Source organism: Pararge aegeria, chromosome 8, assembly GCF_905163445.1.
Source record: "Pararge aegeria chromosome 8, ilParAegt1.1, whole genome shotgun sequence".
NCBI lineage: Eukaryota > Metazoa > Arthropoda > Insecta > Lepidoptera > Nymphalidae > Pararge > Pararge aegeria.
Genome location: NC_053187.1, coordinates 10,511,040 through 10,524,015, shown reverse-complemented (window position 1 = coordinate 10,524,015; position 12,976 = coordinate 10,511,040). Strand labels below are relative to the sequence as shown.

The window sequence follows — 12,976 nt, the reverse complement described above, 5'->3', positions numbered from 1 at the left end:
AAACTTTGAACTGATTCATTTATAATTTTAGATCACCTTTTAAACCTGATATTATCGATTATCTTCTGTCGAGTTATGAATAGGTAGTTATTATTATGCCACAGATCCACAAAATGTGCTAATATTTAGACTTTAGTACAATTTTTATTTCAAGTTAGATTTTAAATAAAAATAAAATGTGGTTTTTAGTATTTGGTGGTCATACAAAACGTAATGGCTTGTTACACAAAGGGCCACTGCGCTACATAAATTGATGCCATTTTTAAGGTATAAAGTTTGAAAAAATAATCGTTTAAAGGTTATGATGAAAGAAACATTCCATAAACTATTACAATATATTTCCTTTTATTAAAATTTTCATATTTTACACAAATGCATCAATCAGTATTTCATATTTATAACATCACATTAACTTTATTTAGTTTTTAAATTTAACTCTAGGTTTATTGAAATTTACTGTTGTGGTGGTATGATTCGTAAATATTAATAACTAATTAGCTATTTGTTCAGGTTCTGTCGGCGATGGACGAGACTGGCGCGGTTCTGGCGATGTAAGCGAGGGCGCGAGCGATCTGTTCTGGTACTGCTGGTGGCTGGGGGATGGCGTCACCCTGGAGTTTGGAAAAAGAATTATTATTACCTACAAGAGCTTTCATCATCATCATCATGTTCATTCTCAGCCTATCAAAAGTTCTGCATAAACACTCTCTTTAAAAGTGGGATTTCGAAGTTTCTTCACCACGCTGCTTCAATGAGGATTGGCTCATTGAAGCAAGGTGCTGGAGAAACTTCGGTTTTTAAAGATTATTATGACATGCAATTATGAACGCCAATAGCCAAATTACGTTTTTGTATTACTTATTTCTTAACAGAATAATTCAATACCTAATAATTTCTGGACAACCAAGGACCTCGTTCTGCATAGTAGAATGAGGCGCCGAGATATTTTAATTATTTTTTTTATAATATCCAGTTTTTGTTACCTCATTTGATATATCTTTAGTTACAAACAATTTATGTGTATTTTATTACTTTTACATTATTTGATTCATAGAGAAAATAACTTACAGTGGGCTGGTATCCGTTCTCGTCAGCAACATAGGTGATGGAAACGAGCTGACCCTCGGGGGAGTACCAAGAGAAGGAACCTTCAACTACATCAGGAACTACGGGGGGGTTACCACCGAAGTTACGGGGTGTACCCTGAGCCTGGACCGCGATACCATTGTTAGTTTCGTAGCTGAAATAAATTAAAAACAATTAGTAATTGGTTAAACTTTACACACACATGTGATAAAGGCATACTTTTATATGTTACTTACAAGTAGTTGTAGGCTCCATCAGGGTTGATTTCATTTCCGTATTTGACAGTCTCGGCGGCACGGGAGTCAGCGGCAACCCTGGCGGCGTTAACGGCAGCTACGGCGGGAACGAAGGGGGTAGGGGTGACGGCAGGCACAACAGGCACGAAGGGTGTGACTACTGGTACAGGGGTCACTTTCGGGACTACTGAAGGAGCTGGGGTCACTGTGACGGAAGGACGGGGGAAAGGAGTGGAGGTCACAAAAGGCTTGTAACCATTGTAGTTCTGGTTGCGGTTGTAGTTGCCATATGGGTTGTAGCGGTTGTTTTGTGGGTTGTACTGGTTGTTGTTGTATCGGTTGTACTGGTTGTTGTTGTAACGGTTGTACTGGTTGTTGTACTGTTTTTCGGGGACGTATCTTCCCGAGTTTTGTTGGGCGTTGGCGACCGCCAAGACGCAAGCCAGTATGAACACCTGAATTCACAAAATACACATATTAATATCACCAACTAAATTCACAGAAATACAAATATATCTAATAGACACCGCATTTTAAAATGATTTAGTGGGAATAATTGGAATAAAAATTATCTACTTACGGCGAATCTCATTTTAATTTTTTAAGATTGCCTAGCTTCGTTGAACTAGTTTGAATGCGGATAAAAAATCCGCGCAGGCTTTTATATCAACGATAGAACCACCCACTTTTGACGGCGAATTGCAATAATATTTAAATAATTTGCTGCGAGAGTGAGGAATTGTTTTATTAAAATAACACTTGGTCCATCTATACATAAGGTCAAAGTGTTCAGAGTTTTTGTTCAAACAACATAAATTATTTGACATACCTTTGTCAAATAAGAAAAAAAAAGAATTAGAGCAGTAAAGTAGGTACAGTTAATTAAGGCTAATGTTTTACTATATATCATAACTTTTTTTGAACACCCCAGTTTGAAGGTTTTGGACATTTGCAGTGAAACAAAGAATGTTTTAAACTTTGCCCAGTCCATCTACCTTGCCGTCGGTCTATGCATGTACCTATATGTAAGAATAATTCTTCGAATTCTTCTTCGAGAAATTTTCTTGAAGATTATTATGTATCAACAGAAATAAATGGGTAGGTTTTTTTTTTAGTATGGTAAGGGGTGGAAGATCGTATAAGATTTTTTATTTATTCTGCAAGTCTACTACAGAATTCCAATTTGGAAAAGAGGTTTATAGATATTAAATCCAGTATTAAAGATATTAAATCTAATATTTAAGGGGCTAAATATCCCTTCGAAGATACCTACATATGTTTCTAGGATGCAAAGTATCGTTGTGTGCACGTTAAACCCTTCTTCACAACTTCATGTACTCAATTGGATTTCGAAGGTTGCCTGGTAGATATCGCTTTTAAGCGATAAGGCCAAAGGCCATAAAAAAGGAGAATAGGTACAATAGGGTACCTATTCTCCTTTTTTTTTCTAATGCTTGTTTTTTATTTTTTTATTTGGTGTACAATAAATTGTATTTCATTTCGTTAATTTAATTCATTCATTCATTCAAATTATCTTTATGCAATTTTCACCAGTATCAGTTTTGCTGAAAGGTAATGAAAAATAAATAAACGTATACTTCGAGCGTTTTGTAAATCTGGTAAAGCGGCAGTTTGGGAACAGGGGCCATGTCGAACATAAAGAATATCATCAATAGCTTGTTACAGTCCACAGCTGGACTATAGGCTTCTATCAGCGGGGAGTTTGCGCTGGGCAGACGAGTTGGTGATCGCAGGAGATTATATTAGTACCACAGATAACACTGCTGCCCCTTCTCCGTTACATTCCCTTAATCGCTTTACAGGACACCCGCGGGAAGATTAGGTGGTGACAACTGTATCTCATTCTGCTGTAAAATATATCAATCTAAACTTGGTCTAATCTAAAATGGTTTTATGGCTTGATCTGAGATATTAAACGTTAAAACTTATTTACTTTTAATCATCTGTCATTTATCATTTTGTTCGGTCTTGAGATAAAGCCATTAATATCGGCATATATGCCTGTACCATGTAACCTGTGCCTAACAGGGAGTCATGACATATAGGCTAACAGCTACAGCTAGAAATAAATAGGAATAGCAACATTGCTAACATACGAATGCTGAAAGATGATGGAAGGTGATGTAACAAGAGCTTTCTTATTAAAGTTTGGCCAATTTTTATTGGTGTACAATAAAAGTGTATTCATTCATTCATTCAATTAAAGTCGGTAATTAACGTTCATACACCACTTGAATAATTCAGTTAGGTCAAATCGAAATATATCATGAGAATATTTAGCTTAAACGGTTACGTTTTTAAACATTTTCGTCAGAATTATATGCTCCTAAAATGACTTTATTATTCAGTTCCGGTTACATCTTATCATTATCAAAAATAATCTTAGTATGTTCTTGATTAATATCGAGGGGCAGCCGTTCCGTTAGTTTTTAAGTTGACTTTTGATAATGTCTTAACTGCCTCGTAGGTCTAATAGTTGGTTGGTGGTGGCCAAACTCTTACGCAATGGTTTTTTTATTTTTTTATTTCACTACAAGTTAGCACTTGACTGCGATCTTACCTGGTGGTAAGTGAAGTGCAGTGCTAGATGGCAGCGGGCTAACCGGAAGTATGGCAGTTAAACCCATATCCCAAATCGCTATCAACGTGACATACCAGACGTACCAGAACGCTAATCGCGTCGGCACATCTTTGTCTGCAGGGCTAAAGCCTCCAACCAGACCAGACTAGAGAAAATTTTGCAATTATAAATTCCCTAATTGCCCCTACGCTACGCCAAGGAGGTTGTCTCTTTCAAAGGGGTTTTAGGGCCATCGGTTAAGACGATAATACGCATTTAAGATCTAACCCCCTCTGAGAGCCTATTAGTAGGCCTGTGCCCAACCGTGAGACCTTAGTAGGCTGAGAATTATGTCTGTATGTTTGTATCTAAAGGAGAAATATCATTCACAGCCAGTGAGTAATATTTCTCTTTAGAAAATTAAAATGTATTTTTGTTTTACAAATATTAAAACTGCAAAAGTATGTGTTTGTTTATTACGTTGTTACCTATGTTGAATCAAACGCTGCACCAATTTAGATGAAATATAGCACTTATATTGCTAGATTCTACATGAGGCCCATATCCTAAAGAAGAACACGAAATACTTTTTCTTTAAACATCTAAATTTGTTATTAAATAAAATATATAAACCGAGGAACCTCCTCCTTTTTAAAGGAGATCGTCCGGGGAAGTACTTATTTCATGTGTACTGTACACGTATTGTACACCGTACTTATTTCTGCCGCTAAGCAGCATTGTTACAATGCTGCAATGTTCCGGTTTGAAGAGCGTGGTTGCCGGTATGCTTACAGACACATGTGGCTATACACCCATGCATAATCACCCATGGACAAAGGGCGGCACATTGCATGACATGTTTCTTGTATGCAAAAAAAACTAAGTGTGTGGAATTTATTTTACCAAATGTAAAGAAAGTTAATAAAAATATAATAATAAATGGAGAATCACTAAAAATGGAAGATTCCACAGTTTTTCTGGGCATGACCTTGGATTGTAAGCTTCAGTGGGGTACCCATATAGATACACTAGCAGGTAAACTAAGCTCGGCTGCCTACGCCGTCAGGAAAATTAGACAGATTACTGACGTAGAAACAGCAAGACTTGTTTACTTCGCGTACTTTCATAGTGTGATGTCTTACGGGATCTTATTATGGGGCAAAGCTGCTGATATTGAAACTATATTCATATTGCAGAAAAGAGCTGTACGGTCAATATATAAACTTAAATCACGTGAATCCCTCCGTGAAAAATTTAAAGAAATTGGTATACTTACGGTAGCCTCACAATACATTTATAACAATATAGTATTTGAAAGACAACATATTAGTCTTTATAAACAAAAAGTGGATATAAACAGTCGACTTACAAGAAATGGTCATAAATTAGTGACATCTGCATATCGTCTGCGAAAGGTGCAGAAGTCATTTGTGGGATTGAGTATACGCTTTTATAATATGATTCCTAAGGTAATTTTGGACCTACCAATCCATAAGTTTAAAGAATGTGTTAAAACACATTTATTACAGCGAGGTTATTATACAATTGATGAGTTTCTTAATGACAAGGTTGCTTGGAAGCATCCGGCTCCGCTTTCATCTCTCACAAGATAGAAAAATGAATGTTAAAATATAAAATGTAAATTTTTGATGTTGGAAAAGAGCAACTGCTGAGTTTCTTGCCGGCTTCTTCCCGGTAGAATCTGCCTTCCGAACCGGTGGTAGAGTCACTACACACGGACAGATTTGACGTTTCAAAAGTGCTTGTATTAGGCCTACTTGAAAAAAATGAATTTTGAATTTTTAATTTTGAATTTTGAATTTTGAAATTTGAATTTTTTTGAATTTTGTATGCCCTGCGTAGTGCTGTTCGGTTTATAGGCGACGGTTTTCCACTTGCAATCAGGTAGGCTATCTGCTCGGTTTTTAATTATTGTTTGCTATAGTATTTAGGAAGGTACCTAGTAATTTTTACATTTTACTTATAATTTAAATATATTATTTATTTGGTATCTATGACCCATCACTACGCACTACACTATAACATACATAGAATGATTAAAAACTAAACTAAATATTTAAAAAAAAACTTACATTACACATTGCGTCCAGGCAGAATAAATAAATAAATATTATGCTATTCAGTTGGTATAACATTAATTTTTGCAGTTGTTTACTATGTTAAATATTTTTTGTCATTATTATTTTTGTTTTGTATAAATTATTATTATTTTTAATTCAATATATAACTCATTTCATCTTAGTTTTATTTAACATAATGTACTTTAATTCGTTTAAAATGTTATTCTATGAAAGCTTCACCCTTAATTTTATACAGACAAAATGCCTGACGCATACCTCTCTTTTCGGGAACACAGAGCCTTGCACCCACTTAAAACTCTGTACAAACCTTTAGAAGAGAGTACGGGATGCACTTGCGTATGCACCCCACTGTCGCTAAAGTTTAATGCCCAATGTATGGTGGGTCCCAACGTCGTTGGTAACCTGGTCCCTCTAGAAGGGCATCTCATTCTCAGGATATTTGTACGGTTACGAACTTATAGGCTCTACCCTTAATAATTTTATACATGTTTATACATATATACGGATTATTAATATGTATTTGTGTGTATATAATAATATAAATAATTCAGTAGCATATAATATATAATAAAATAGTGAGTATTAGCTGCATAATAAAATACTTGTCGTTGCTTTTATTTAATTTTGCTATTAAATGTACCTGTAGGTTACTTACCTACGAGAATTTTAATAGCAAAATTCAACCGATAACCTTTCAACAATTTGAACTTTTTGTTTTTTTAGAAACACTTGAATATGTTTCTTATATGGTCATAAAATTTGCAAAACAGAGATTATAAAGTTTTCTTAATATACAGATCAGTGAGATAAAATTTAACACAAAGAAGGTGAAAAACGCAGATAAATTTGCTATGAATAGTTAATTGAAAAAAAAATCAAAACCAGCAAGATGGAGAATTTATTCGTCATGTAAAACTGAAATTCTTTCCAACTGTATATTGTTTGGTATACTTTAAAACTATGACTCCAAAATTTATTTTCGCATATTTTGCAACAAAAAGATTTTACATGCGTTGCATTACAAATAAACAAAACTGAATATCTGCTGAAATGACAAAATTACAACTTTTTACTAAATTTAACTTAAATTAACTTAATTATTACAATGTTTTATTTTTACTGTCAGAAGCGGCAGGTAGTGAGTGATACATAGGTGGTGACAAAGACAACTTTTTATTATCGAAATCAACTCCTAAAGACCCTTCTTTAAGAGTTGATTTCTAATTCAATATACACAATGTCACCCTTCTTTATGGAAAGACTGTATGAGACTCCAAGAAGCATCCGGCGCTGGTTTCACCTCTCACGAGATAAGAAAATAAATGGAAATTGTTAACGTTGGGAAAGAATAACTGCTGAGTATTTTGACGGATTCTTCTCGGTAGGTATTCGAAACTTAAAAATTGGAAAAGATCTGCAAATGTAGCGCAATATTTTTTTTTCTTGCCATTCAAAGTTCCGACGCCATTTATTGTTTATATTATCTATTTTATTTTTAGCGTTCATAAAGTGTTAAAGATATTTCAGTATTTACCTAGGCTTGTCTTCAACTATGGAAAAATGCTATTTTAAAACAAAGTTAATTCGTTGTAAAAATATTTGTATATATTTAATGAAAGCCTATTGACTAAAAGTGGAATGCAAAGCAGTCCGGTCAAATTTATGGATACAATAAAATGTAATTTGTATTAATGAGACAAAGCGTAGCCATATTTAGTAAAAATATTTTCTTATCTTTACCACACCCATGTTATTTGTTGCCTTTGACTCATATTCTTTATTTTAATATCAAGCTTTGACGACAAAGGATAATAAAGCTTAAAAATAAATTGCTTTAACTAGAATGTTATTTTAAAATGTGAATTTCAGATTCTGATACCAAAAAAATCCCTGGTCCAATGTGTTGTGGTCTTCATAATAGACCGAGGTTCATTTTTAGATCTCGTATCTCTACTTTAATGCAGTCGAATATGACCTTAATGAGATTGAAATTTAAGTAATACCGCTTGTAAAGTGTCTGTTTGACTAAGTAAGGAACTTTATTGGTACTCTTGTGACGGCAGATCAGAATACATATGTTCTGCCCCTATTAATACTCCTCCTGCTCGGTAGTGAGCCGGTAGAATAGAGCCTAAAACCTTCTCACTCTGAGAAGCTACCACGCTGGCCAAGTGTGGATTGGTAGACTTCACACACCATTGAGAACGTAACGGAGAGCTCTTAAGCAAGCAGGTTGACTCACGTTGTTTTCCTTCACCGTTCACCGTGTAAAGCAAGTGATACTTAAATTAAAACGCACGTAACTCCGAAATGTTAGTGGTGCGTGCCGCGGCTCAAACTCGGTCTCCACGAAAGGAAAACCGAAGCCTACCACTAGGCTACAAATATGCTCCTTAAAATAGATACACATCTTCATCACAACAGTGCCTTTAGCAGATTTTGACCCCACAATAATACTCCGTAGTAGTGACCAAAAAATTTCCATCGATGCCTGGAAGAGATATTTGAAAGTGCTCTATGTATTTTTATTTTTTCTTTAAGGTAAAACCAATTCATTCATTCGTTTATTAACGTTCCTTAATTTTAAAAAGCTTAAGATGTATCTTGACAACCCTGATGAGGAAATTAAATCATAACATTGGAATTTAAATTAAATACAATCCGATGGTTCTGCTCCAATTTTAAAATAAAACATACAACTGTTTCATGTAAATTGTATATCCTTGTTATGGTATTTATAAATTGAATTGAATAAAATAACATCTTGAAACCCATAAATTTTGATTCTTATAATTTTATCACGGAAACCATTTTGATCGTTTTTTAGGGTTCCTTATCGAAAAAAGCTTGTTTATAATTTATATTCTGTTGAGAAGCTTCTAATGTGCCTTTTGGTATATTTTAAAAGTGATTGTGGTCTGTTTTAATTTTTTTTTAAAGTAATGGTCCAAGCAGTTGAACCATCTAATGGTAAGTGGAAAATAGTCAGAGAAACAGAGCAAAACTTCGTAGGGCACTCAAGGAATATGTACTACAAAGCGGCGGCTTGTGTCCATGAACCTAAGGTGTAAAAGTTAAGCCTGAAGCGCATTTAAGCACCCCGGTAACAACGCCCATCAGATCCAAAGACAGTCATGCTGCTTGGCATCAGAAATAATCAAACGGAGGCGGTATAAGCTCTACTTAATATATAATGTGGTGGTTTGAAGACACTGACTGACCTTCGGTAGTTCAAGTAAACTTTTGATTAATGGGTGATCCAGGGTTTAATCTGAGCTCACATAGAACTTTCATCGTGCAACTAAATGTGTGTAAAACCACGTGACAGACGATTGAAATAGGTATCAATTATTTACTGATTTGAATACTGACCGATTTTTGACGATCGATCGCAGATCGAGGCGCCGTGTGAGTCCTAGGCTGTCGGTTCGATTCTCACAACTGGAAAATGTTTGTCTGATGAACATGAATGTTTTTCACTGTCTGGGCGTCTACCTGTATATTGTGATTATTTCTATTCATAAAAGTATTAATCAGCTATCATAATTCACGCTTCGCTTACTTTGGAGCTAAATGGCGATGTGGGTATTGTCGTAGCATATTTATTTATTTTATTTTATTGAAATCATACGACAAATAACTTAATCGAGTAAATTATTATGTTTGTTTTTAATTCCTGTCAAGTAAGCACTTGACTCCATTTCTATTGTGTTAAGTGGTAAGCGATGATGAAGTCGAGTAGAGTTAGTATGGGGCTAGACTGTTTGTGGGGAATGGCAGTTTTACGCAGTTTTTGTCGTACACAGTTTCTACACAGCGTTGTAACAGAATGCTAAATCGCTTGCAGGCAGGGGTGGTAACTAGCCACGACTGAAGAATCCTTAAATTTGCATATATATCCCAGAGAAATTAAATAATTAATGCAGAACTATGACATATAACATGAAACACATACTTGGACAAGTAATAATATTTCCTCAAAGGTTCAATGTAACATTGGTTTAAAAATGATTATATTTAATAACATCCTGTTCTAAATAACTTTGAAGATCACCATAATTACTCGTCTTGAAGAAGCGAACTTGTTTTACTAGCGCTAATAGGCACAATGCGTTCTTAAAATTATTTTTAGCGAATCCGTTTTCTTATATATTTGTAGTCCGACCTATATATTTGTAGTTCGTACTTTTTGGATAGAAGGAGCTACTTTGTGGAAGCCCATGATAAGCAATAATCAGCTAAGTGCTAGTTGGACTGTAACACGAAAGGTTCCGTACAAAGGTGCATTATGGAAACATACATTAAAAGTATTATTAATACCACCAAAGCAAAACGTTTTTTGCATGCCGGCTCCCTTTAGATTTCATTTGTTTAAATTTTAATTACTCGTTGTTATAGTTGCAATAAAAATACGTGTACAGCAGGGCTATCACAGGCAGGAGACAAATATTATATACCCCGATTATATCCCCTCACAAGGGATATAATTAACGTGTCCACCTTCTAAAGCACGGGAACATGGAATAGGAAAAGTTTAACCCCGTTTAAAATTACACATATATTATTTGGATATTATTTCCACTTGTGCGAAAGCGCTTTGAGAGTTGATATAGCTGTGGGAGAAGAATTTTTTACTTTTCCCGGGGATATAATTGTCTCATTGCACATGCTAGATGTGCTTTGAAAATTTCAAATCTCTGTCTATTACGGTTCATGAGATACAGCCTGCAGACAGACAGACCGACAGACTGAGGAGTAGTAATAGGGTACTGATGGCACTCTTTGGATATCAAATCCAAATAAAGTAAAAAAAAATTAGATCATATAATTAAGCTTAAGAACGTTACATGAATAAATTCCAATTCTGAAGACCTGACACACTACGTGTCATATTATTACATTCCCACTCTTTTAGTCTTTGAATAAGTTGTGCGGTTGCCGTAGCAATTACCTACATGCATATTTTGGCACATAGTTCGGACAAAGGATGGACATTGGGGTCCCAAGGTGCTTGAATGGCAGCCCCGAACTGGTAAGCGCAGCGTTGGTCGGCCCCCAACGAGGTGGACAGACGACATTAAGCGCGTCGCAGGTAGCCGCTGGATCCAAGCGGCTCAGAACCGTGGAACTTGGAACTCCCTACAAAAGACATTTGGCTGAACACCTATGTCTCAGATCGATGAACACATAGCGTCACAATGTAAGACGTGTTTCTTGCCCTTCTTGCCCTGCGAAGTGTAGCCCTGTTTATACGAGGTGTATTTCCACTAACGATCAGGTGGACTATCTACTAGGTCCGCCAATTTTAGTTTAAAATCACATTTTTTATTTACATCGATGTCAATAAGTCTTTAAGACTGTCAAGAGCTTGAGACACTCGGTTCTGTGTCTGAGTTTTGATAAATGGATTTGTTTGTAGCCCAGTTAATACGCGATGGCTTTCCACAAACGATTATGAGGGCTCTCTGCTTGGTCCGTCAAATTTACTATAACAAAACGCATAATGATTAGTTTTAATAGTGTCTGAGTTTTAATAAATAGTTTTGATTCATGTATGAATTTTTTGGGGAATTGACCTGTGTCTAAAGTTGAATGACTTCTATCAGGGAGAATCATAAAAAGCAGAAATATTATTTTCGAGAAACCGGTGAGCCGGATGAATAAGTGATCATTAAAAGTTCAATCTTTTGCATCTGTTATCGTCAGTAATTGATTAATTATTTATTTTAATAAAGTCACAAATGTTAACGACACCTATAATTCTTTAAAATTTTCTTTGAGGAAACATGTTCATCATCGTTAATCGTAATAAATAAATATACTACGACAATACACATATCGCCATCTAGCCCCAAAGTAAGCGTAGCTTGTGTTATGGGTACTAAGATAGCTGTTGAATATTTTTATGAATATAATACACATAAATACTTATAATGTAGAGAAACACCCAGACACTGAAAAACAATCATGTTCATCACACAAACATTTTCCAATTATGGGAATCGAACCCACGGCCTAGGACTCAGAAAGGGTCGCTGCCCACTGCTCCAGTCGGCCGTCAAAATATAAAGAGGATTTTTTTTTGTTCGTACCCAATAGGCTCTATGCCAAATTACTGGACCGATTTTAACCATTTCTTCACCAAACGCAGGCTATAAAGATCTTTAAGAAATGGAGATCTTTTAGAAAATTGCAGTAATATAAACCAAAGTAGCAACATGCTGTTTATGTAATTCATTACTTAGCGTAAGTACTCATCATTATCTACAAAAAAGTCTGGTAAGGAATATATGTAGATGCTAACTACATAGTTAAGAGGTATTCTTAAATTTTGTTAAATCGCTGGTAGAAACAAAAGTGGGTTACTGTAGAACTACATCTAAATTGAACGCCACACATCTCCCTAATAAACTGTTCCTGCGGGATGTTTTATAACTAAATAAACGCGCACAAAGACTAACATCTAGGAAAAAATTAATAAAACTATGCCGAATAAAGAAAAAATAAATTTAGATTTTTGATAAAGACGTTCAGTAACTTATTAAAATACCTACTTTTTATTCTTAGGTTTATTAATTATATTTTATTGCTGGGAGCTTATTAGAAACAAAATATTTGTATTATAATTTACACTTTGGTTTTATATGTAATTAATAAAATCGCATGTATATGTGAACGCAGGCTATTATAAAGGCACTTAGCACAACATTGTCGTATTTAAATTCTATAATTTAAGCGATAACAAGTTTGTGATTGACAATAGGTGCAGTTTTGGAAAAAAGCTCGTGCCATTCAGCCACCCAAATTGCCAATTCCATTACTGTTTATATTACCAATACTGTTATAATTAAGATTTATCAGCTATTCCAAAATCCAGTTCGATACCGGGGTTGTTATCAGTGCGAGAAGGCACTGCGATCACTAATCAGCATGGCAACCAAAAGCATAACGCTTAACCATGCGGATTGCCA

At 35.0% G+C, this 12,976-nt stretch overlaps 1 protein-coding gene across 1 annotated transcript; it reads right to left on the bottom strand.

Annotated features, from left to right (window-relative positions):
- Window positions 1-470: 470 nt before the first annotated feature.
- Window positions 471-1,942, bottom strand: LOC120625905 (larval cuticle protein LCP-22-like). The gene is made up of 4 exons (XM_039893172.1): window positions 1,903-1,942; window positions 1,323-1,777; window positions 1,069-1,240; window positions 471-611 (listed from the first exon to the last, which is right to left on the bottom strand). Exons 1-4 carry the CDS (start codon window positions 1,912-1,914, stop codon window positions 507-509), a joined length of 744 nt encoding a protein of 247 aa, XP_039749106.1. The 5' UTR covers window positions 1,915-1,942; the 3' UTR covers window positions 471-506.
- Window positions 1,943-12,976: the final 11,034 nt, after the last annotated feature.